The sequence below is a fragment of the Lepus europaeus genome, chromosome 10 (genome assembly GCF_033115175.1).
Source record: "Lepus europaeus isolate LE1 chromosome 10, mLepTim1.pri, whole genome shotgun sequence".
Lineage (NCBI taxonomy): Eukaryota > Metazoa > Chordata > Mammalia > Lagomorpha > Leporidae > Lepus > Lepus europaeus.
Genome location: NC_084836.1, coordinates 15,747,505 through 15,773,552, shown reverse-complemented (window position 1 = coordinate 15,773,552; position 26,048 = coordinate 15,747,505). Strand labels below are relative to the sequence as shown.

At 50.8% G+C, this 26,048-nt stretch overlaps 1 protein-coding gene across 1 annotated transcript in view; it reads left to right on the top strand.

The window, feature by feature from the left end:
* Window positions 1-15,318, top strand: part of C10H12orf75 (chromosome 10 C12orf75 homolog) — a 45,749-nt gene extending 30,431 nt beyond the window's left edge. The window contains exons 3-6 of the mRNA XM_062201986.1: window positions 11,369-11,404; window positions 12,704-12,783; window positions 13,482-13,516; window positions 14,837-15,318. Coding sequence (XP_062057970.1) covers window positions 11,369-11,404; window positions 12,704-12,783; window positions 13,482-13,486 — 121 coding nt within the window. The 3' untranslated portion in view covers window positions 13,487-13,516; window positions 14,837-15,318. The remainder of the gene's footprint in view (window positions 1-11,368; window positions 11,405-12,703; window positions 12,784-13,481; window positions 13,517-14,836) is intronic.
* Window positions 15,319-26,048: the final 10,730 nt, after the last annotated feature.

The window sequence follows — 26,048 nt, the reverse complement described above, 5'->3', positions numbered from 1 at the left end:
CATGTTTTGAACAAAATCTCTTGATTTAAAGTTTGTGTAATGTGTAATGTTTGTAAGACTATTACAAATACGTTTCAGATAACAAACAGTATTATGTAAGTTGGCTCAAATTAAATGTTTGCTGTTGGATATGAAAAACTCAGTCACTTGATTGAAACAAGGGAGTTCGAACTTTCCCTTCAAACTTATGGAGTGATGTTTCATTAAGACTGCTTCCTTACAAAGTGGCTTCATTGTCAGATAAGGTAGCAACTATAGATATCTGGGAGCGAATTAATGTGAAAATACATTGGCAATCTCTCTCTCTCTCTTTAAGATTTATTTATTTATTTGAGAAGCAGAGTTACAGAGACAGAGAGAGAGGTCTTCTATCCCCTGGTTCACTCCCCAAGTGGCCGAAAGGGCTGGAGCTGGGCTGATCTGAAGCCAGGAGCCAGGAGCTTCTTCTGGGTCTCCCATGCGGGTGCAGGGGCCCAAGGACTTGGGCCATCTTCTATTGCTTTCCCAGGCCATAGCAGAGAGCTGGATGGGAAGAGGAGCATCCGGGACTAGAACTGGCACCCATATGGGATGCCGGTGGTTCAGGCCAGGGCGTTAACCCGCTGTGCCACAGCGCTGGCCCCCAGGTTTCTTAATATAAGGAGATGAGGAGAACATTACTGCCTTACTTACAGCAAATGGTACTTGGACAGCCAGTGCTGAAGTAACCTCTGACCTGTGTGTTCCTTACCAGGAGGGCGGTGGAAGGGCGGGGGTGGGGGTGAGGGTGGGGTAGGGAGTGCAGCTTAGCTCTTGATTTGTTGTATCCCTGAGAAGAGAAGTTGAAAGTGTTGTTGAGATGTGAATATCACTGAATTAGTACATTCGGATGAAAGAAAGGGACATTGGCTAAGGGACTCATCCAAGGAAAGAGGTTGAAAGATAACTGTCCAAAAAAGTTGTGAAATTGTGAAGAAATGAATGAGTTAAACATGGGTCAGAATGGTCCATGGTAGATTATGACTTCAGTCAGAAATCATCTGCCATTGTTTGGTAGAATGGATCGGAACCACTGTGAGAGGCAGGAGCCACTGTAAAAGCGGATTATAGGGGGTGGTGCTGTGGCGGAGCGGGTAAAGCTGCCGTCTGCTGCAACCCCAGCATCCCATGTGGGCACCAGTTTGGGTCCTGATGTTCCACTTCCGATCCAGCTTGCTAATGGCCTGGGAAAGCAGTGGAGGATGGCCCAAGTGCTTGGGCCTCTACCACTGTCATGGGAGACCTGGATGAAGCTCCTGGCCTCTGGCTTCAGCCTGGCCCAGCCCTGGCTGTTGCGGCCGCCTGGAGAGTAAACCAGCAGATGGAAGATCTCTCTCTATCCCTCTGTCTCTAAACTCTTTCAAATAAATAAATAAATCTTAATTTTAAAAAGATGATAAGGAATTAAATGATTACCTGCCATCTGAAGCTTTATCGTGTAGATGGAAAGAAATAGTTTCAATGAAGAAACCTACTCCAGAAGATGGTCACATTGGTGACAAATGCCGATCCTTGGAGCTGTGTGCGTGGTCTCGGGGCGGGGGAGGGTTTGTGTGAAACCTACAGGGTTTACAAAGCAAAGGGACCTTAGCCTCTTCACTGGCCCTGCAAATATGGGAAAAGAAAAGACTATAGGCTGTTTCTCTGCTTCTTGGATCAGCTGTAATAAGAATAGCTCTATATTTAGGACATTTTTCTGGATGAAAAAGTAAAAATACATCCCTTCTTTACGACGTAACTATGTTACTTCTGGAAAGGGAAGGAGTGTGAACTGTGACTTCTCAGGCAAGTTGTGGCTGGGACTGGTTGGGAGAGGCTGGCTGCAGCGGTTGGCTGCTGTCCAGAGTTTGTCACCTGTGTTGGCCCTTGATGTCATAATTTGTTTGAAACCTATTTCATACACTCCAGAAAGTAAGCAAATACAGTGATAAAGTCTCTTCTCTGCCATCTATTACGGAGGAAGAAAAAAGTAGTGGCTTACATTGTGCACACGAACCGTGGAAGGGGCAGGTGAAAATGAGGTGGTGCGATGAAGATTGCATCAATAAAATGATTGAAAGGGCAGGTGTTGTGCACAGACACTTGGGTAGCTAAATAGGCATGCGCAAAGTGCATTCATGAGAAGCAGAAAAGCAGCTGCAGACAAGGTGCCAGTTTGGCGGCCGTGCACCTCATGGAACCCTAGCTTAAAAGAAATCAGAGCTTATTTATGAGTGAGGAGAAATTCAGTCTCTTGGTTCACTTAGGAAAAGTCTACAAAGTTTGCATGAAGCAGAAAGGTGCGTAATTACCCAGGGATTCTGGATCGATGTCCATCTGCCATCTGAGAAGGGTGAGAAGGGCACCACGCTGGTCCTAGCAGGTTCACAGGAAGGGACTGAAAGCGGAATTAATGGAGGCTGTGCGATAAAGGAGACGTGGGGCTGTCCATCTGTCATCTTGATTGTTAGGGGTGTCTTTTGGGGGCCCGTGTTGTAGCGCCCCGAGCTAAGCTGTCACCTGTAATGCTGGCATCCCACATCCGAGTGCCAGTTCAAGTCCCGGCTGCTTCACTTCCAATCCAGCTCTCAATGTGCCTGGGAAGGCAGCGAAGGATGGCCCAGGTGCTTGGACCATCATCTGCTGCTTTTCCCCCCTGCATTCGCAGGGAGCTAGATCAGAAGCCGAGCAGCCGGGACTCAGGCCTGCCCTCTGCTGTGGAAGGCTGGTGTCACAGGGGTGCCTTAACCTGCCGTGCCACAGCGCGGTCCCTGCTCTAAGGTGTAGCACTGCTCTCTTAGTGCTTTAGTATTAGTCTGCACACGCTGAGGGTTAGAACCACAGAAGCCAGTCTTCCCTCTGAGAGATTGGTGCTGGGTCCAGCTGTCAAGTGACCCAGGTTTCTGCTCCAGCCCCAGCGCTCAGTTCCAGTGCCTCCCCCGGCTCTCCCCCTTCTCTCTAACGCGCCTCTTCCTGCATCGATGTTGAGGCATTCATGGCTGACCCTAGAGAACTGGAATGTGTGACTGTGGCCGAGAGATCACATCAAACTGTATGTAACTCTCAATAAAGATTTTTAACAAAAAAACAAACAAAAAGCCAGCCTGCCTCTTTACCCTCCCCTCCCTGTACTCCTAGCTGGGGAGGACAGAAGTCCAGTGGGGCTGTGGCTTTCTTGTCTTGTTGCTCATGGCCCTGATCGGATGTCGCTGTAACTGCGGGGAGTAGAAGGGCAACCGCTCTGTTAGCTGTTTGCGATTCAGGCGCACGTCTCAGAGGGAGGTGTTCTGGGGCTCCTTCATCCCTGGTGAGAGGCAGACAGCTGTGGTCGCCTCCTCTATTGCCCATTTCCCCTCTCAAGAGCACCAGGCTGGCCTAAATTAGAACTGAAGTGAAACTAATGCTGAACAGCTGACTCTCTCCCACCCCCCCCCTTTTTTTTTTTTTTTTTTGCCAACCAGAAACTCCTATTCCCCTTTGAGACAGGGTTCAGCCAGTGGGGGGCGGGGAGGAGCATGCAAATTGAGTCCCTCAGCTTGGGTGTGGCCTTGCTGGGTGGTGGGGTGTGGGGGGAGTTGCTTATCTTCTGCACCTGCTGCAGCCACGCCCTGAAAGCCCTGAAAACCCACAGATGGAGTCAGGTCTTCGGCTGCTCCAAGAAGATCAGGAAAGTCGGACGTGGGAGCAGAGCGATGAGGCTGCCCGATGATCTCAGGATTCTGTAGTTGGTATTACCAGGAACCTAGGGAACGCAGGGGTGCTTCTATTTTTGGTGCTTCTCCCCCGATTTTTTTTTTCTCATAATATGTGGGAAATGTGTATTATGCAAAAAATTATGCATGGCCTTCAAATTTTTTTTGCACCAAAATAAACTCATACTTTTCATTCCATTTTTTCATGAAGTTTTTGGAGGACCTTTGTATATATGGGAATGGATTCTAAGGATTTAAGACTAAAGGGAGTAGATACTATGTACTGAATTAGACTGAATTTATTAATATTTCTTTTTTTTAAAAAAACATTAGTTTATTTGAGTAATTGAGAGGGAGAGAGGGAGAAAGCGAGCAAGTGTGAGAGAGACAGAGAGATCTTCCAGCTGCTGGTTCACTCCCTGAATGGCTGCAGTAGCTAGGACTGGACCAGGCTGAAGTCAGGAGCCAGGAATCCCATCCGGTTCTCCCATAGGAATGGCAGGAGCCCAAGTGCTCGGGCCATATCTGCCTTCCTGGTCGCATGGAAGTTAGATTGAAAGCAGAGCTTTCAAACTGTGACTCTGATATGGGATGCTGGCAACACAAGCAGTGGCTTAACCGACCACCGCCACACCCACCCCTAATATTGTTGTCTGTAGCAGGGACTGACCAGAGGAACTCCATGTTAGAGCACCTAAGACTCCATCTGAGAAAGCACACCCACCGGGAGACTCTGGTCTGACACTAGCTATGGTCTAAAACTAAGACAGTAACACTACACTGCATCCGACTTGGCAAAACATAGAAATCCCCTAGCATGATCGCTCAAGCTTAAAACAGATAGGCTGCACCTGCATTGACGTTACGATTGTAATTTGTCTGTGTCGCATGTAGGATTTAGGTTGGTACCTGGACTCGTGTCAAGACTCTAATTGGTGGGCCAGCGCCGTGGCTTAACAGGCTAATCCTCTGCCTTGCGGCGCTGGCACACTGGGTTCTAGTCCCGGTTGGGGCGCTGGAGTCTATCCCGGTTGCCCCTCTTCCAGGCCAGCTCTCTGCTATGGCCCGGGAAGGCAGTGGAGGATGGCCCAAGTGCTTGGGCCCTACGCCCGCATGGGAGACCAGGAGAAGCACCTGGCTCCTGGCTTCGGATCAGTGAGATGCGCCGGCCGCGGTGGCCATTGGAGGGTGAACCAATGGCAAAAAGGAAGACCTTTCTCTCTGTCTCTCTCTCTCTCACTATCCACTCTGCCTGTCAAAAAAAAAAAAAAAAAAAAGACTGTAATTGGTATTGTCAACATTGTAATTGGTATAGTTTCACACAGGCCTTGGGTCAGCTTGACCCTAGCAACCATGTATCCCCCCTCCTCTCCTTGAGAAACCCTGTTGCTCTGAGCATCGGGGTGGAGAGTTCTGTAGGGCGTGAGCCTGCTTTCCACTGCCGGCAATAAGAGACCGGCATATTTTATCCACGTGTGGTGCTCCTCTGTTTGCTCTGGCTCAGGCACAGCAACTTAAGGCTTTAGGTGCATGCCTGGAACCCTGTCAGCGCCAACAGTTTACTTGAGGGGTGAAGTGTGGACTCCATGGGCTCCCAGTCTGACCCAGGGAGGAGTTTGCTGGAAGCCCGTGGTATGATGGAGAGGAACGGCCGCAGAGGCTGAAGGAGACAGGGATGTTGAGCTTCTGCAGTGTGACGTGCTTCCCAGCACGCAGGACGGCCCTTTGCTAAGGGCCCGAGGGATCCATTAGTGAAGGGATGGCCCCAGGGAGCTCTTTGCTGTGGCCAGCTGTCAGATGGCTATGACGGTGGGAGATACTGCCGTTGAGAGAGAGGGGTCCTGACTTCCCTGGGCGTGGTGGCTGGCTGGGTGTAGGACTTACCCATCTGAGCCAGCGGGGGCACACCATGCATGAGGTAGCAGGGGCGAAGAAGCAGATAAAATGCTTTTGTCCTGAAGGGGTCTTTAATGACAGCTGCTTGGTCAGTCTCTGGAGGGGTGACTTACAACAGCTTTCTAAATGTGACTTTCTCCCCACTTCCATGTATTCCCCCCCCCCCCAATTTTTAAAATGCTGGTGAGATGCCTATAAAACTTAACTGTTTCTACTGGAGGAAAACTGGATCTGAGAGCCAGAGGCCTGGCTCAAGTCACCGCAGTGGAAAGGTAGGGTCCTTTAAGCCAGGTCCAGACCCGGGGGGGCTCTGAGCCCCTGGATGGAAGGGGAGCCCTCAGCACTGCTGCAAGGATGGACCGGCGATCACTCCTCATGCCGTCCCCTGAGAGCCTGTGTCCGGCACCAGAGGATGTGTGTAGGCTCTCAGAGACTTCTAGACCCTGACTGAGGACCCAGAGTGCCACCACGGGCTGCCAGGCCAGGCCTGGACTTTGGGTAGTCCGGTGAAACGTGGAATGCTGGTTCAAGGTCAAGGTACAGTGGGTCCAGCGGTCTGCACACTGATGCTGTGGTTGTTTCTCACTTTCTTTTTCTTTTTTTTTTTAAGATTTATTTATTTGAAAGAGTTACACAGAGAGATGAGAGGGAGAGAGAGAGAGAGGGAGAGAGAGAGAGAGAGAGGCCTCCCATCTGCCAGTTCACTCCCCAGTTGGCTGCAATGGCTGGACCTGCACATGGCACCCCACAGCACGGCCTCCTGGTCCAGTCCGTCTGTGTCAGGGCGAGTGCACTTGATAAATAGGAAGTGATCAGACCTTAGATGTTGCGGTGAGACGTTCAGAAACATCAGTCGTTTAATGCCACTTTCCAACAGTTTGAAGCCAGGAGCCAGGAGCTTCCTCCAGGTCTCCCATGTGGGTGCAAGGACCCAAGGACTCGGGCCATCCTCTACTGCTTTCCCAGGCTGTAGCAGAGAGCTGGATTGGAAGTGGAGCATCCGGGACTAGAACCGGCACCCATATGGGATGCCGGTGCTTCAGGCCAGGGCTTTAACCCACTGTGCCACAGCGCAGGCCCCCATTTCTCACCTCTTAAATGCTGATATATTTGGCCACTGGCAGGTTCCCCACCTTGAAGAGCCACCAAGGTAATGAAGGCCAGGGGGAAGCCTGTGGAACTTCCTCTTTGTTCAAGGATGGTGAGCTAAGAGGAGCACTGCATCCTGGGGTGGGGCAGGCATCAGTGCCCCCCCCCGTGCCCCCCAAGACTCAGAAACCGCAGGTGTGGAGACGGCACTCACACCCCCATTTCTCTTGTCTGTCTGGCCTGTGCAGGAGGCAGATTCACTGTATAGAGAACTTGAATCAGATGGTGACTCCAATTTCAGCTGCTGTTCATGGTGTAGGGTGTCTTTATTGGAAAAAATCATCATACCCCCAATTCTGTTCTAAAACCGTAGGTTTGACAAATTCTTTATCTGTATACCGGTGTGCAAGGGTTACTAGAAGGCCTCTGCTTCACCCAGCCTGACCAGCAGTATACATCACAGTCTCGCCTCTGTGTCCAAAAGACACCCTGCACTCTTTCACCTCGATTCTGTGGTGGCTCAGTCTGCCTGTTACCCCACAGCACGGCCTCCTGGTCCAGTCCGTCTGTGTCACGGCGAGTGCACTTGATAAATAGGAAGTGATCAGACCTTAGATGTGGCGGTGAGACGTTCAGAAACATCAGTCGTTTAATGCCACTTTCTAAAGGTTTTCTGAGATACCCTTGGATCAGGGAGCATCCAGTCGGGGGTAAAGGAACCATGTACACCATTTTAGTGGAGAGACTTTACTGGGAGGAGTGGGTGGAGCAGGTGTTGGAGGACCAGGAGTGTCGGCAAGGAAGAAGGCAGTAACAGGGCTATGGCGTTGACCCTGGGCGTGGAGAGCAAAGGCGAGGGCTTGGGGCTGGCAGCGTGGAGGTGCTTGAGGCGGGGACGTGGGGCCCCAGACCCCTGAGTGCACGCTGCTGCTGGCTTTTCGGGCTCTTGGAGGAAGAAGCCACGGAGCCAGGAGTCGGACAGGTGAAGGCTGTGGCTTTTGTGACCCATCAGTCATCTGGGCTGCAGGCCGCCTGGTCGCCGTCGCCTGCCCATGTGTGCCATATGTAGTGTCAGGAAGACATGACGACGGCCTGTTCCTGGGAGGGGAGGGCCAGTGGCGGAGCATCCAGCAGAGGTCCCCTCGTCAGTGCAGCGTCTGTCGGCAGAGTTGTTTTTAGGGCAGCCTGCCTCCCGTGTGACTGTGCCACTTCCCTTCCCCCTTACTGACCGGCAGCCTTTGGCTCCGTGACCGTGACCGGGAAATTGGAGAAGTCGTGGTAAGTGTCAGCTTTGGGGCCAGAGCAGGGGAGGCGAGAGGGCGACTGGTGTAAGTTAGCTTTTATGTTTTTAGCTGATCGGTTTGTGATACCTGGTCCCTTGTCTCCTCTCCCTCCGCCTTTTGTTTGTCTTGGTGGAAGCCTTTAACGTTCCAGGTTCCTTCCCGCTCTGTGCTAGCTCAGGGCTGCTCGTGTCCTGAATCCCTCCTCTCACATGTCAGGACCTCTGGTGCAGGTGGCTGGGCCCTGGCCCCCGAGCCACGCCTCCCTCTAAGGAGGCTGTTACTTGAAGCGATCCCAATGGTAGGGAACTTCTCCGGCTGCGGTGTGCCCGCTTGCTCCTCCTCTTAGGGAGCAAGACTGTGGGCAAGCCGCGTGTAGGGACATCTGGACCAGGTCCTTCCCGGAGAGCGTTCTCACGGGCGGCAGGGCAGGCTGGCGGCTCTTGGAGTTCATCCACCGGGGGGGTGGCCTCTCTTTCGCTTTGTCTTTCCCAGCCTGGGGTAACTCAGCCTTCTGCCCCGTCTCTCCCAGGCAAGACTCTGGGGAGTGAAGTCGTATCCTCTGCTCCTGCCGACCGAGCACAAACCTGTGCTGCCCATATCCGAGAAGCTTTTGTAGGCTGGAGCAGGGCTGCTGTCCCCCCAAGGCTGGGGCACAGTGGCTCCGTGTTCCGCTGTCCGTCCCCACGTCCTTTGCTGGTGAGGGGTTAATCCATTGGCAGTTGCAGCCGCAAGCCTGCTGTCACCCCTGCCCTACCACTGGGGGCTGAATGACCAGCAGGAGACAGCCACGCCCTCTGTGGCTCAGCCTGGGGGTGCCGTAGCCTGAGCCTGACCCTCCAACCCTCGTGCTTGAAGAACTCTTTCCATTACTGACGAAACCTAACAGAGATCTGTGTGTGCCCACGGCGGTGTGCACAGGTACAGTCGAAACGTAAGATGTGTTTGTCCCTGATCGGGAAGCTGTTAGGTGCCAGTGGGAACCTTGGCCGTCCCATGCTCACCAGAGACGCTTTGATGCCTGTGCAGGGGAGGCGAGTGAATTGTTAGGGCAGGGTGGTAACAAAGCCTTTCCATCTGTGGAACTTGGGGAGGGAAAACGTACGATTCCTTAAAGTGGTGGGCGCAGGGGCAGCCCAGGTGTTCAGATGCGGGGGCCTCACGCACAGCTTGAGGACAAGGATTTGAATCGTGATGACTTAACGTTTTCCTGCCCCGTTGCTGAGTGGCGAGATAAATGCAGGGAAGCTCTGGGTGCCCACGGGAGGCACCAGTGACCCTGGGGCAATCCCAGCCGCCCACGGGGCCTCCTTATCCAGGAAGCTGTAGTGGTACTGGCCAACCCATTTCCTCTCCCCCCGCAGTGGCCTGTGCAGCTGGGGCAGGACCACGTCACCCCAGCCGGCAGGAGCCTGTTCTCCTGGCCTCAGACAGGGCAGCACTTGTTGCACCCCAGGCAGCTCAACAGTGGCCTGCGGCGGCCCTTCCAGAAAGAGATTCGGGTAGACAACCCCTGTTATCCAACGTAGCCTCAGTCTGGACCTGGGCGGCCAGAGGAGTAGATTCAGGGATACCTGCCGAGCAGGGCAGCCTTTGAGCCTGAGTCAAAAAGAGCAATGGGTGTGTTTGGCGAGGTCGGCAGTGATGGCTGGCTCTCCGCAGCTGTTCCACATGTCTTGGAGTAACGCTGAAACACACACTAGGATTCTGCTACCATCTGGGGTCTCTCCGTCCTTAAGGGGGTGGTAACAGTTGGAGAGATCCAGCTGGGGTGAGGGGGTAGGTTGTGTGCATTTCTGTGATACAAGTGAAGACGCAAAGGCATGTGTACAGTGTGGGGGACCTGGATGAAGCTCCTGGCCCCTAGGTTCAGCCTGGTCAGCCCTGGCTGTTGGGCCATTTGGGGAGTAAACCTGTGGATAGAAGTTCTCTCTCACGCCATGGGCCCCCCCCCCCCAATTCTGAGTTTGATATAAATAAATACATAAATCTTAAAAACAAGAATTGCCGTGGCAGAAAACGTGAGACAATATGTGTGTCTGAGTCTACCAGTTATTTATAGCTTTGAAAGCGATTTCATGATAATGTTAGTCACACAGGACTGGAGTAAACAGTTCTAATGATCTTGAATGCGTTTGTCACAATCAGTTTCTCATGATCTATATTATGGGGTTATAAATCCATTTTCATGTAAAGTAGCAAACAGCAGGTGGTTGTCTACATCAATAAGTAACACTATTTCCAATACAGGATGACTTTGACACTTTGCAATTAAGCAAGGATTCAACCTTAGGAAGAGGTAACCGAGGCTGGTAATTGTGTGGCAAGCTTAGGTTCTGTGCTCTCTCTGCATGAATGAGGCCTCATGGCGGGCGGGTTCTGCACTGTTGGGTGTACAGCGGGCGGGTTCTGCACTGCTGGGTGTACAGCGGGCGGGTTCTGCACTGCTGGGTGTCAGCTGTGTTCCGCAGCCGGTGGTTACCAGATGATGGCCAGGTCTTCTGGGTGGACTTGGGACGCACTGGCTGGTGCAGTGAAGCCGACTCTCCCGCGCATCCATGACCTCATACCTGCAGCTTTTAAGAGGATGAAGCTGTGGTTGACGACTTCTAGAACCAGAAAATCCAGTGAAGATGTTTCAGTGACTGTCCTCCTGACTGAGGCCCCTAGAATTACATGTTGAATTCACCAGATACGTTTGTGTCTTGTTGATTTTTTTTCCTTTCAGACGAGCAACATCTGTGCTCTAGCTGGTGCTTCCAGGAATCCTTTCTGATTCTCTTAGAAGGACTGCTAGTGGAATGTTGAAGTGCATATTAGAGCAATGTCCTCTAAAAGCTTCCTTTTAAACATTGTCTCCCTCTCTTGGTGGCCAATCACATATAACATGGCTCGTGTTTTTGGGTAAAAGGAAATCAAGTTGGCCTTAGTTCTTTTTGCATGGACTAGGTTGTTCAGTACCTATGTTTGCACCACTGAACGGGCAGAGCGGTCACTGTCATGGTTAGGACTAGAAAGGACCTTGGGGGCCATCTGGTTGACCCCTCCCTTCCCAGGCGGTACACGCAGCCTGCCTGTCACGGGGAGTGGGTGGCACAGCCGGGAGCAAACCCAGGCTTCCTGGGCCCTGACTTCTGTGTTCTCCCCAACCCCAGCCGCCCTGCGGTTCTCATTTTGTTTGGCAGTTGGGCTTTTGGCTTTGTTGATTTGCACATTTTGGTAAGTAGAAAATTACCTCTTTGCTGTGTACGTGTGGATGATTGAGGCGGAGACAGAATCCCGCGTTTGCAGAAGTACTTACTTGATGGAAACACTGGAAGTCAGCCTGAGCGCAGCAGTTCCTTTTTGCTCCTAACCGGAAGTGAAGTCTCTGTGTCACCAGGTGGCTCACGGCAAATGTCTTTGGCCTTTCAGAGCAGAAGAGTCGATAAGCGAGGACGACAAGAGGAGGTAGGTTTGGCATCGCAGCCGCTTCTAATTTCTGTAATTCTGGTCACACCTCGTGGAGCTGACACGCGGTAGCACGTGACCAGCAGTGCAGCCTCCACCAGGAAAACTTTGGCTCAGAGAGCACAGGTAGGCACATGTGATCTGGCAAAGAACCGGCCCAGATTTCCTAATCTTTGCTTCTTTCAAGCAGGCCGGGGCTTGGTCCTGTGCGTTTGGCCCGTGCCCGTTTCTGTTGTGTGGCCTTTGCGTGTGCTCTTTCTCTGAGGCTGGAGGACTTCCCTGGCTGCCCCAGCCCTCTCTGTCCTCCTCCTCCTCCTCCTCCTCCTCTTCCCCATCCTCCGAGTGACTACACTCGGATCTCGGGACTCCTTCACACGCTTGGCCCTCGTTTTATATGAGGGCCTTTGAAAAAGTCAGTGGGGCCAGCATTGTGGCACAGCGAGGTCAGCTGCCGCCTGCGCTCCCACACTGGAGAACCGGTTTGAGTTCCAGCTGCTCTGCTTCCACTTCACCTCCCTGCTCATGGACCTGGGAGAGCAGCAGAAGGTGGCTCCGCACTTGGGCTGCTGCTCCCATGTAGGAGACCTGGATGGAGTTCTAGGCTCCTGGCTTCAGCCTGGCCCACACCTGGCTATTGTAACCATTTTGGGAGTGAACCTGGAGGTGGGAGATCTCTCTCTTTCTCTCTGTTTCTGTCCCCCACTCTCCCCACCAATGCCTCTGTGTCACTCTGCTTTTCAACTAAATCTTAAAAAAAAAAAAAGAAAAGAAAAGAACTTTATAGAAAATGAAGTTAAAATGATGCAGAGGTTTTGGAATCCATGCATATGCAGGGTGTTTAAATAGTTCATGGAAAATGTGTATTATGAAAAACTATAGATTTCAAATTTTGTATTCATATCTCCCTATAGGTAAAATGATTTTGTGTGCCATAACACCTGATTCCATGCTGACCACTCTGAGTTCATAATGAATGAGGCTTGATGAACCATGACATGTCACTCTGATGATATTTAGTGCTGTACCAATTATAGCTTTCCAACTTCTGTTCTTTGTCATTGCAAGTAAAATATCTAAAAATCCTAATTCAGTGTGACTTTATGTTTTTTCTTTTAAATAGCTTCTTTTTAATAGAAGAAAATAATTATATTTTCAGGGACAGTAATATTCTGAATTCTACTTCTGAAAAATCAGAGTGATTTTAGCAATTACGTCATTGTCTGAAGTACTCCTTGGCTTTTTTTTGCTTCCTATGAATATATAGTACCACTTAAACTGGTCCAATTTCTTTTCTTAAAGAAACTACGGAGGCGTCTATGTTGGTCTACCATCTGAAGCTGTCAATATGGTGTCCAATCAGACAAAGACTGTACGAAAAAGTAAGTTAAATGGTGTTTATTCTAAGCACTTATTTTCATGTTTTATGAAAAAACCAGAAAATGCTTATCTCAGCTTGTTTGACTCAACCTCCATGAGAGTTAGTTGCAGGGAGCCGTAAGTATTGTCTGTTCCTGTGCTCATTTGCTGAAAATACCACTCACATAGTAAGAGTAATTCCAGGGCAAAATTTAGCTCTTATTTGTGGTTGTGTACTCATAGGCACTTACACTTTCTAAATTTCAGTGATCAGTGTGAAAATGCAAGCTGGCATTGAAGTCAGTTCATGGAGTTTTTGTAAAACATAAAGGTAATTTCTCTGATATAGAAAGGTGACTAACTTTGATCTGGTGATGAATGGAGAGAAAGTAAGGTTCCTTCTGCTCAGCTTTCGTGTAGGGCCCTAAGTCAGGGTTTAAGCGGGGTTGCTATCAAGTGTGCTGAATACGCCACGCCCTAACGGTGGGTAGCTCTCCATGACCATACTTACTGTGCTTACTTTGCGCACAAGACTGTCTGGCACTGTAGGTAAGATACTATCATTATTTGATCCTCATTATTTGATCCTCTTTGCTGTTTCTCTACTTGATGATGTAAACTAGCAAATCCTTGTGTGTCACTGCTGTTTGCAGTTCTGTTGGGAACTAGAGTGTGTTCCTTACAATCCGAACACTCAACTCTTCTTAATTTTCTCTTTAAGATTAGAAGAACATAACACGGCCCAAGAATCAAGAGGTATTGTATATTTTCCTAAATAGTTCTGTGGGTTTAGCCTTGAGGATGCATGAGCTGCAGCTGTCACTGTTACTGTTTCTAAGAAATCCTAAACTTGAGGGTCAGAGGGAGGCGTCTCAGCCCATGGAACTGAGTGTTGCATTGTGAAGAGGTTAGCGATCAGGACAATTTTCTTTCCAACTACTTTTGTTTGTAGTGCAACTTAATGTATTGAATAAGAGCAAGTACAGGATCTGCCTAAAACTGGGAGGTCTCAGCCCTTCCCCGCTGTCAGCACTTAGAGGGCCTTGTGTTGACAAATGACAGCCAAGGAGGGCTCATTAGGTTAGGACCAGTGTCAAGTGTATGGCAGAGCCAGAGGTGAGTTCATGTTCAGGGAGGCGGTGTCTGAGTCCCAGAGCTCCAGCAGGACAGGCAGTCCTCACTGTTCTGACCTGCAGGAGTCGGGGGATCCAGACCAGTTTGCAGGTGGACAGAAGAAGCCGTTGTCAAAGACGAGTCCTGGTGAGGCGCTGGGAGTTGGAATTACACCGAGACAAACAGGGAGAAGGACAAGAGAAGAGTCACACTTGGTTGCTAAGTACCTTCTGTGTGCCAGTGTCTTAAAGCGATGGGGCAGCATTTCCACAGGGGCAGAATCCCAGTTCCCCTGGCCCAACGCATGTTCGATGCTTGGACCCCATTGTGTTTCGGCCTTGCGAAGTGACACCCAGCCGCTTTGCCACCTTAGCCGTCAGGAGGCCCCATCTCCTGGGGTAGCTCCGTAGCTTCTGGGACTTTTTGAAACCAGTGTAGAAATGATTTTGGAATCCATTCAGATGATTAAAATTTTAATAATCGGGAAGTGCAGTATCCTCTGTAGGTGGCTCTCGGCCGGGCCCCTTCAGATGTGTGAGTGCTTCCAGCACAGGTACCCAAATGCCGGCACGCAGACCCCTGGCAGGTGGACGGCCCGACTCCCGCAGCTGGTTCTGACCAGGTCTGGGAGGCGTGGGGCTGTGCCCAGCCAGTCTGTATTTTTAATATGGGTGATAGTGGCATATATGCAGGTAGGCTTATCATGTTGTGTTTTAACTGTTAAGTTTCTAAGTCTTTTTTTTCCATCCACTTTGTCTCTTTATATGGATATCACCAGTGCTCAGCTTTGCAGCTGCCTCAGGATGAGTCGTGCATCCATGCATTTGGGTGGACACTGAGTGTGTGCTTTACTTAGAATCAGTGACCACTAGGTAGGCTCCAGGCTGCCGGATTTGTATCTAAGTTGCACCTTACAAGTTTGCTAACTCCGTTTCTCCTTCTCTGTGTTTGTTGTCTCTGCAGCTTGCTCATCCATTTGGAAAGAATTTGGCTCTGACGACATAGTGATGTGTGCAGATGTTTCCCAGGAAACTACGGACTGTCTCCCTCGGCTCCCCTCCCGCCCCCCCAACTCTTAGGTGCATGGCTAGGACGGCAGGTGCAGGCTGAGGGCTGTGGTAACGAGGAATTCATTAGACAGTACATCCGTTGATGGAGCTCCCTGTGGTCCACCTGCGAGAATCTGGGAGGTGGCTGCGTGCCCCAGGGCCGCCATGCCCCACCCACTGCATGACCCCCTCGGCCACCCAGCACAGTTCATAGAACTCATGTCTTTTCAGATACTTTTTTGATAGTTTTTTTATATAATGAAATCCTTATTCTGTTTATAACTTAAAAATAATAAGCCACTATAAATGAATTCCTTAAAGTAATATATTTGTTCTCTTTCGCTATTTCTACTTCTCATTACTTTTTAGCTATAACATTGGTAAACTGATTCTTATTAATCCCTCCCTCTTTTTTACTATTTGGTTTTAAAATTTTATTTGAATGTCAAAGAAATTCCTTTATTAGGAACAATATTTCACACAGAAGTATTCAAAGGAAAGCTACTTAAATTTGCATGCAGTGTGCACGTGTTGATTGAACGCCTGTTTTCTGTAGTCAGGCTGCTGCATGGACGTCAGTCTCCCGTTCCACCTTGGTGTGACTGTGACAGCTTTCAGGGCCCTGTGGATGATGACCCGTGGGCTGTCTGGGAAGTCCTTAGTTTGATCATGTTGCGTGTATCTGCTCAGTACTGCAGTGTAAATCGCTGTGTTCGCCAGTGTATTTCAACAATTAAAACATTTTTAGCCCTCTTTACTTGGATTTCTCAATTATTTTTCAGAAAAAAAAACCCAATTTCTTAAAAGATTTATTTATTTGAAAAGCGGAGCTGTCAGAGGCAGAGACAAAGAGAAAGATCTTCCATTTGCTGTTTCATTATCCAAGCGGTCGCAACAGCCATGCCTGGGCCAGGCCGAAGCCAGGAGTCAGGAACTCCATCTGTGTCTGCCTCATGGGTTGTGGGACCCTAAGCACTTGGGCCATCTTCCACTGCCTTCCCAGGTACTTTAGCAGGGAGCTGGATTGGAAGCAGAGAGGAACCAAGCATTCCTACAGGGATGCCAACACCCCAAGCAGCAGCTTAACCTGTAGCGAGTGCTGCATTGCCAGCCCTCAAAAGAGCACTTTTTTTTTTTTTTTTTTTTTTTTTTTGACAGGCAGAGTGGATAGTGAGAGAGAGAGAGGAAGGTCTTCCTTTTTGCTGTTGGTTCATCCTCCAATGGCCGCTGCGGCCAGCGCATCTCGCTGATCCGAAGCCAGGAGCCAGGTGCTTCCCCTAGTCTCCCATGCGGGTGCAGGGCCCAAGCACTTGGGCCATCCTCCACTGCCTTCCCGGGCCATAGCAGAGAGCTGGCCTGGAAGAGGGGCAACCGGGATAGAATCCGGCGCCCCAACTGGGACTAGAACCTGGTGTGCCGGCGCCGCAAGGCGGAGGATTAGCCTGTTAAACCACGGCGCCGGCCAAAAGAGCACTTTCAAAACGAGTCACATATGCCATTGCGATACATGGATACACTATACAAATACATAAAGATAATTCATAAATAGATTACCACGAAAAGCATTCTCATATATTAAGTCCATATGACAACCATAGGGACATCAAATTAATAAAAAAAAAAAAATCAAAGATTTAAGACTAAGAAGTTTCCCCAATATGTACACTCCTGTCTGCTGTCCCCAGTGCATAACAGCATTTAAGTGGATCATGAGCGTTTGTCCTGTAAGATTGACTTTATTTAGATTGAAAATGTTTACTTTTGAAACAGTTTTAGATTTCTAGAAGAGGGTGAGGATTGTACAGAGAGCTCCTGTTTGCTCTTAACCCAACTCCCCTAATGTTACTCTTGCATAAATAGTTGTTTTTCAAAGGTTACAAGTTAGACAAAGGCACAGCACTCGGAACTACACCCTTAAATTCGATTCCATTAATTTTTTTCTCTTATTTCCTTTGTTTGCTTCCAAAATCAAATCTAAGACTCCACTGGCCATCCTGCTCCATTAATTGTTCCATTTGCCCATCCTGTCTCCTGTTTACTTATTCAGTCGTTTTTCTCTATTGATATGAACTTACAAGTGTTTATTTTGTTCTGCAGGTTATAATCTAATACTGTCACAAGTTGCTGAAATTATTGCAGGTTTGTCCATTGGGAAATTTTCATGTTGGATTATAACATGCCCCCATCATGATTTTTTAACAGAGAGCAGGCCTATACAAAAATTCAGCTCAATAGTTAAAACACATCCCTAGAATTCCATCAAATTTCATTATAAATGAAGAGTGTTTTCCATATTATGACAAGTCTTAACATTTTCCTTCAACCAGACATGATTTAAATTTAGAATCCTGCAATGCTTAGATGTTAATAATACTTGCTACCCACTTACCTGTGTCTGGAGGCTAAAGATGATCATCTTTCTTAAGTACTGCAAGAATCTTGAGCGAAAGACTCAAAGAATAATAACCGTTCACATGAGAGGCTTCAACAGCACTGTGAGAGATTTGTAAAGCCTTCAAAACGCCTGAAATTTAAGAGTTAATACCTTTTCAAACAACATATTCTGTTCCTTTGCAAGGTTATTGTTAAAAATACAATGGAGATGTGAGTTTAATAGAATTCCTGATTAGTGGAATTGTGTGATGATAAAAGATTCTCTTAGGAAACCTTCTAAGGCAGGAGCTAACTTGCCCCTAAGCCTCAGAGCTGAGCTTTGAGAAGCCACCCCCAGCTCTGGCCTGTGGAGATCTGCTTCTAACTAGCGTTAAGGACCCTGGGGTGTCGCTGAACATTGGTGGCCTGCTCAGCGGAGTCCTCAAAGGGAATTGGGCTGGCTTTGGGGAGGCAACCGAAATGCTAGATGATGCTAAGTTAGTACAATGGGAAGCTACCTTTCTGGGGTTTCTGAACGGGTAAGAGTTTGAAGAGGAGGAGAATCCAGGCTGGCTTGTGCATGGGGAGCTACGGGTAGCAGTGGTATATCCGTGCCCAGTGCTGGGAAAAATTATAGGCGTGAACTCACTTCCAGGAAAATCATACTCGTACTACATGTACTCGATGCACCTGATTAACCCAAGCAGGGCCAGATGGTGAGGTGCTTGTCCGTAGTGTGTGTGCTAATCCCGCTTCTGCTGTTCGGTCACCAAACAGGGGTTGGGTTCTTGCGGCACCCAGGTGAGCACTGGTGACTCAGGGTTCAGCTGGAAAAGACCCAGGCGGTGGTAGAGACGTAGTAACCTGTAATGAACTTGAACACAGTGGCCAAGATGAGCATGGCGCACAGAGCAGGGACACCCAGGTCCGAATGCCAGGTGAGCAGTGACTCTGGGGTGTAGGCCCCCGTGCAGAGCTGCGGGGAGAGTGTCAGTTTGCTAGCGTTAAGTGGGAGGAGGAAAGGCATTGTCGCCGAGAACTGCAGGCACAAAGGCACGGAGCCCTGCGGGCCGTGGTGTAACCTGGGACCTGGTGGGCACTGTACCTGGCAGGTGGAGTGATGAGAATGGTGGAGGAGTGGGCTTGTGAGGAGTCCTGTGGGCCGTGCTGGAACTTCTCCAGAGGCTGGGGTGTGAGCTCAGGTGCTGAGAGAGGCCCCTCCCTCTCTCCCCGGAGCTCTCAGAAGCGTTGGTTTTCCTGTATCTTCCAGCGCCTGCTCTGCAGGTTTCTCTCTGGAGGAGGTGTGACTGATCCTTGCAGTTCTGTTTGGTGAAGGTGCAGTTTTGATACAAAATGCAGGGCTAGTGTTTGGGCACAGCAGGTGCAGCCGCTGCCTGGGACGCCTGCATCCCACACTGGAGAGCCTGGTTCGAGTCTCGGCGGCTCTGCACTTTCCACCCAGCTCCCTGTGCCACCGCACCTGCGAGGCAGCCGACGGGAGACCCCAGGACTCCGTTTCCTGCCACCCGTGTGGGAGACCTGATGGAGTTCCTGGCTCCTGGTTTCAGCCTGGCCCAACCCTGGCTACTGCAGGCATCTGGGATGTAGATGGAAGGTCTCTCCCTCTCTCTCTCCCTCTCTCTCTCTCTACTTGGAGTTTTCAGACACAGTGCTCGTGGCTGGATGTAGCCAGACAGTGAGGGTGTCGGGAACATTCCATTAGGGGAGAGCCAGGCTTTGGCCCCAGGTGCTTAGTAATGAGCTAATTAGGTTTGCAGGGATGTCGGGGCCACCCCACTGTGTCACATTTTTCTCCCACTTCTTTTTCAATTAATGTCTTTTCTTCGTTCTCAAAATATTTAATATTAAAGAACCCAGGCTCCCTTGAAGGCAGGGGCCTGGTATACTCTTCCATTCCTTCTTACAGTGGAGCCCCTGGAACCCACTGTGAAGAGATGGCCTTTGGTTGGTGTGGAAGGAACATAGTTTGTCTTCCAGAGAAGGAAAGACTTGTGGGGCAGCTGCACGGTCTCCTCTCTCTCTAGAGCTGTCATCTCTCTGGGACCGTTGTTAGAGCCTTTTGGTGTCAGTTGACTTTTCTATGTCTTGAAAAATTTCAGCCAATGGGACACAATGAATTCTGATTCTTCCCCAGGCTTGTTAGCAGAAGTCAGCCCATGGATACGTGCATCGTTGGTTATGTCCCGGGTGTCTGTTCCATGCCAGGCCTTGTTCTAGGCCTTGGAGCAGTGAACAAGGCAGAGGGAAGTCCCTGACACGATGGGCCGGCCCAGTGAGTGAATATTGCGATTTCAACAGCTCTCAGGAGGTCCCAGCAAAGAGGGAAGAAAGAGCTGGTTGGAACGGGGAGCAGTGTGACCAGTGATTAGGGAGTTACTCATTGCAAGGTAAGACGCTGCAGGGGGAAGTAACCACCCTTGTTGGTTTGTAGTGGAAGTCACTCTAAGGACGAGGGACAAGTTACGTATGTGTGTCATTTGAAGAAGAGCAGACAGTTCAGGGTGGCAAAGATTGCAAATGGGGCCGGCATTAAAAGGTGTATCAAGTTAAGCCTTTGCCTGTGACAGCAGCATCTCCTGTTGGAGTGTGGGTTCAAGTCCTGGCTGCTCCGCTTCCAATCCAGCTCCCTGCCAATGCACCTGGGAAAGCAGCGGAAGATGGCCCAAGGGCATGGGACCCTGCCACCCATGTGGGAGACCTGGGTGGAGCTGTAGGCTGGTGGCTTTGGCCTGGCCCAGCCATTAGGGGGAGTAAATATTAAAAAGGAAACAAGATCACAAATGGAAGAGGGGTAAGTAACGTTAGAGGTTGGCTGGAGGGGGACCAGGTCCAGTGCAGGGCGGTGGCTCTGGCCGTGAGGGGGACGCCTTGGCAGGCATGGAGCGGGGGAAGCGGCCCGCTGGCCACTGTGCGGGTGTGGTGAGGCTGGAAGCAGGGAGGTGGTCCGAGGAGCCGAGGAGGGCTGTGACGGCCATCTGGGCAGGGCAGTGGCACTGGAAGCAGTCAGCTTTGGCATGGATTTTGAAGATGCAGTGGACGGAATAGAAACAAGGAACATTCGGGATGGTGACCGAGCAGCTGGGAGAACGGGGGTGCCGTCTGCTGAGGTGGGGAGCACGCGGAGGAGCAGGTTTTGGGCGTCACAGGTGATTGGGACGCCAGGGCGAGGATGCCTCTTGGAGCTCCCTGGGGAGCCCTAGGATGAGCAGGTGCCGTGCTGGGAGAGAGGTCAGGGCTGCAGGCGCAGGCTTGTAGGCCACGGGGTCTCCAGCAGGGGAGTGGATGGGAAAGAGATTCGAGGGCTCAGCCCAGCCACTCTGTGTTTGGAACTCAGGGTAAAAGGAAGTGGCCTAGAGGAGCAGCCAGGAAGAGGGGAGAGAATAGGAGTGAATCCAGGAGTTTGTCCTGGAAGGCACAGGGAGCGAGCACAGGGTGAGGTGGGTGTTTGGAGGGCTGTACAGTGTAGCCGGGGTTGGAGTGATCATGCCATCATGGGCAGGGGCTCCCACGGGAATGGAGGAGAGGGTCTGGGGATACTGATCTTGTTGAGGGAAGGTGGTCTGTTACTATGTATGGCTCGAGTATATTTTACAAGCGATACCGATTCTGTTTGGAGCTAACGGAGGAATCCATAACCCTGGATGCTCTGGTTCTCTGTTCAGAGGGGGTCACCTCAGAGGTCAAGTTATTATGTTTCTGTCTTTACCTGGAGCTTTACCGCAGCTACAGTCATAAAACATGCACTATGAGGGCGTGGGACATGACTGACTGGGCATCAAACCATTGATAAAAACCACAGTAGCCGTAACACAGGCATAGAGAGCCCGAGAGAACAGAAAAACTCATAAATAGAAATTCTGCATATCATGTCATACACTAGAATGTAAAGGAAGTTACTTTTTTAAAAAAGTGTGTTTTTGTTTATTTGAAACGTGCAGTGAGCGAGCTCAGGAGCGAGCAGGCTGCCACCTGCTGGCTCACCCCCAGAACAGCAGGGGCTGGAACATGACGGAGCCAGGAGAGGAAACTGCATCTGAATGTCCCACACGGGTGGCAGGGACCCAAGTGCTTGAGCCATCACCTGCTTTCTCCCAGGGAGGCTGGAAAAGCCGGATCAGAAGCAGAGCTGGGACTTGAACCCAGGCTCTTGGATATGAGCTGTAGGCGTCCCGTGGGCGTCAAACCACTGTGCCACAACACCCATCCAAGGAAGTCTTTTTTTTTTTTTGACAGGCAGAGTGGACAGTGAGAGAGAGAGACAGAGAGAAAGGTCTCCCTTTTTCCGTTGGTTCACCCTCCAATGGCCGCTGCGGCCGGCGCACCACGCTGATCTGAAACCAGGAGCCAGGTGCTTCTCCTGGTCTCCCATGCGGGTGCAGGGACCAAGCACTTGGGCCATCCTCCACTGCACTCCCGGGCCACAGCAGAGAGCTGGCCTGGAAGAGGGGCAACCGGGACAGAATCCAGCGCCCCGACTGGGACTAGAACCCTGGGTGACGGCGCCGCAGGGGGAGGATTAGCCTAGTGAGCCGCGGCACCAGCTCCAGGAAGTCACTTTTTAAAACTGGTGCTGGAGACACCACATGGCATCCTGTAAGTATATTCCAGTGGACCGGAACATAATAGAAATGAAGAAACTGTGAAACTAAGGAAAATATTGGACAGCAGTTATTTGAATTGAGATTGGGGAAAGAGAATGAATGGAGATTTGGGAAAGAGATTTATGTGAGTGACACGTGAAGCCGAGCCCACGAAATACCATATTGGCAGACCTGGTTATAGAAAAACAGAAACCAGCTGTGTGTTCAAAGAACATAGCTTGGAATTGCTTAAAAGGGAAGTGGAAAGCAGTTGGATAGCCACTGCGGACAGGGTTAATCTCTGTAAAGAGCTCAGATGAAGGCCCTGAGAGACTAGGAACAAAGGCATTAGAAAGTTCATGAAAGGACACGAGTGGCTAGTGAGGCACAGTGGGACACTCAGCCTCATTAAAGACAAAGGATTCAAAATAAAAATAATGAGACAATTGTCACCTGTCCAAGGATGCGACTCACCGCGCCTCCTGGTGGTGGTAGGCTGAACTGCAACTGTTGCTGCTTAAGGATTTGTGCCCTGGTTCACTGCTCCCTCGCCAACTAATGGGTGACAACTTGAATATCTGTGTGCAGAACCTTTCCATACCTGGGCCTCGAAGGTCTTTCCCTGTCCTCCGCTAGTTATGCCCTGGCTCTTATCCCTAGGTGCAGCTTTTCATAGTGATTTCTTTCAGACTTATTTATCTGAAAGGTTTACAGAGAAGGGGAGAGAGACTGAGAGTGAGTGATCTTCCATCTGCTAGGCCAGGCCAGAGCCCAGAGCTTTATCTGGGTCTCCTACATGGCTGGCAGAGGCCCAGCCTACTTGGGCCATCTCCCACTGCTTTTCCCAAGCCATTAGCAGGGAGCTGGATCCCACAGACGTGGAGCAGCCGGGACACAAGCCGGTGCCCGACCATGGGGGTGCTGGCATTGCAGGCGGCAGCTTTACCTGCAGAGCCACAGCGCCACGCACAGCGACCATTTCTGATATCCCACCCTCCTCCCCACTCAGCTTCGCCGGCGGTGGTTTCTGGCCCCCATGGGACCACTCGTAGCTGCTGTTGCTGCCTCCCCCCCCCCCCCCCCAGCACAAACACCAAAGTCATTCGTTTGTGGAAGAGTCAAAAACATTTGTGGAAAAATCGAAGTCAATCCCCCTTTGCTTATCTTTTAATTTAATTAGCGCGTGCACGTGCGCGCGCGCGAACACACACACACACGATGGTGTATAAAAGAGATAATAAGGAAATACTACTTTGTGTGTAAGTGTATATTCCTTATGTAATTTCTCAAAATGTTCCAAATGAGATTTTGGACTGAGAAAGACAGAAACTTTTGTTTTTAAAGCACAAGGAGTATTTACCTCCTACCTGAGGAGAGGGTGGGGGAGTGGGCTGGGGGTGGCCAGTTTCCCCTTCGCCTCTCACGACCTTACCGGGAGCTTCCGTGCCCGGAATGGTGGTGGAGAGTAGCTGCTCCTGGAATATTTTCCCGCCTCTCTCCACCTGCCCTTTGCATCTGTGAGGCTGAGCTGGCAGCTTGGGTCCCTCCCTCTCCTGCACTTGGGCGATGGGCCCCAGGAGAGCGCTTGCCACCTGCATTGCAAATCCACATTCACCCACTTGCTCCAACGGGTACTGAGCCCATCTGCTTCTTTCCCTCTTGGCTGCAACCCTTGGAGCCCAAGCCCACACCATTTTGTGCGGGGACCATCGGAGCGGGGCGAGTGGAGGGTGACACAGTGGTGGTCCCCATCTCTCACTGTTCAGTGGCTGGCAAGCCTGCCCTCTGGGTCCCCAGCACTGGCACGGGGCTTGGCCCACAGGTGTGATTGACAAGCATGCATCTGACATAGGTGGAAGCCTGGGATTTGCTTGACAACATCAGACCCTTCTACATCCATGCTCATGCCTAATCCTCATAGCAGTCTCTTGCATGATAAGGTAATAGGAAAATAAAAAATTAGAATCATTTATTTGAAAGGCAGAATTAGAAGGAGGCAGAGGCAGAGAGGAAAGGGAGGGAGGGTGAGGGATGGTGGGAGGGAGGGGAAGAGAGAGAGAAAGAAAAGCATGTCTTCCATCTGCTCGTTCACTCCCCAAATGGCCACTACAGCTGGGACTGGGCCGATCCGTAGCCAGTGGCCAAGAGCTTCTTCTGGGTCTCCCACATAGGTGCGGGGGCCCAAGCACTTGAGCCGTCTACCGCTTTCCCAGGCCATAGCAGAGAGCTGGATCAGAAGAAGAGCAGCCAGGACTTGAATTGACGTTCATATGGGATGCCAGCACCTCAGGTAGAGGCTTAGCCCACTACGCCACAGTGCCGGCCTGAACCATGCTGTTCTCTAACAATTGGCATAAATTCTGCAATGAAACTTGCATGCAAACTTCCCACTGCTGCAGGGTAGGGTCCTGCCCAGGTAATGTGTGCCTCTACTGCCACCTGGTGGGATCAACTTCCAATAGCAGCTTGGTTTCCCTTGTTGGAAGTAGCCTCTTTTCCTTAATATATTCGTGGATTCCTGGATTGAGCAGTTTGTTCTGGGGGTTCCTGTCGACAGTGCCACTCACTGGCTGTGTATTTTGGGCAGTTTGCTACACGTCTCTGTGTCTCAGGTTCCTAACCTGTGAAATGGAGTCATTATTAATAATGAAATACTAAAAACTCCTATGGGTGAAGTGCTTACTACACGCTGTGTATTGTTGAGTTTCCACAACGATGCTGTTGTATGGGGACATATATTATTTCCCCTTTACAGCTTCTGTGCAGAGAGGAGTGACGTTCACACGAGTTCCTACGGGGAACTCACTGCCTCTCCTTCATGCGGTTGCCTTGAGTGGAGTGGGCGGGGTCCGGCCCACCGCACACTTCCCTGGCACCCACATTCACACACGGCGGCCTTCGTGAACACGGATGGCATCAGCACAAGGTTGCCGGCGCTGCCACTGAGCTCTGCAAGCGAGGGCTCACAGCGCGTGCAGAGACGCACCCCCCAGCCCTCTGCTGGCTCTGCCTTGGGCCCTGCTGCTGCTCCTCGTCCTAGGCTTTCTCTTGTTCATGCCTCCTTGGAGCAGAATCACTTGTAAAGAAATTCTAGACTTGGAGAGCAACACCCCAACACACACCTGTCTGCTTTGATAGTGTTGGGGCCGAGTCAGGTGTTTTCTCAGGAGGATTTTAGGGGTGCCAGTACAGTAGCACCTACCAGCTTTAGGCAGGCCTGAGTGTAGGGGGGAGGAAGGGGAAGACAGAGAGAGAGAGAATACGAGGATGGACACACCAGGTCCTGCAGAGGGTCACAGGCTACCACGGGCGCAGCTCCAGGCATTGGGACTTGGCTTGGAAGAGCTCTGGGGCTGCTGTTGATTCTGGCGAATTTTCTGAGTCCTCCCCAGGACTCCGCAAGCCATCGGATGACAGCACTCCAGTTTCCTTAACAAAAGCACTTATTTTGCAGTGTCGTATCTTATCCATCAAGTGCAGGGAGCCCCGTCTGTGATGTTTATTGTCAGTGCCACGTTTCTGATGAGGAGGCCGCGATGCAGGGCAGCAACACGCGCGCCTACAGGCCCTTCATCCTAAGCGGGGTTCATAGTTCAGCCCAGGGAGCAGCTACAGAGGGCCCGGGAGGTGGCAGAGCTGGGGGGACCTGCGTTCGGGTCAGCCTGACGTCAGCAGGGTAACATCTGTCAGAGCTGTGACTCGCAAAGGAGTGGTCAAAATGCACAAAGAGACAAGAAACGAGGGGAGAAGAGGACGCTGTTGGAGGAAGGGAAGGACCTAATTAAGGCTGCAAATGGGTAGCGTTTGGGATTTTCGGAGATAAGCCCAACAATTGCGGTTTTGGGAGTTCTTCCTCAGCAGTTGGAACTAGCGTAGAGATAAATGCAGGAATCAGACGGGTGGAGCTTATAATAGCACTTTTAAGGTGGGGGACCCCAAATCTATTGGGTGGCCCCCAACTGATGTCCACTCAGAACCTCGGAGTGTGACCTTACTTATTCCAGAGTTGGAGACATACGTTCCATCTGCTGGCTCACTCCCCAGATGGTCACAACAGCCCAAGCCGGGCCGACCCAGAGCCGGGAGCAGCTTCGGGGTCTCCCACAGGCGTGCAGGGCCCATCCCTGGATCGGAAGTGGAGCAGCCGGGACT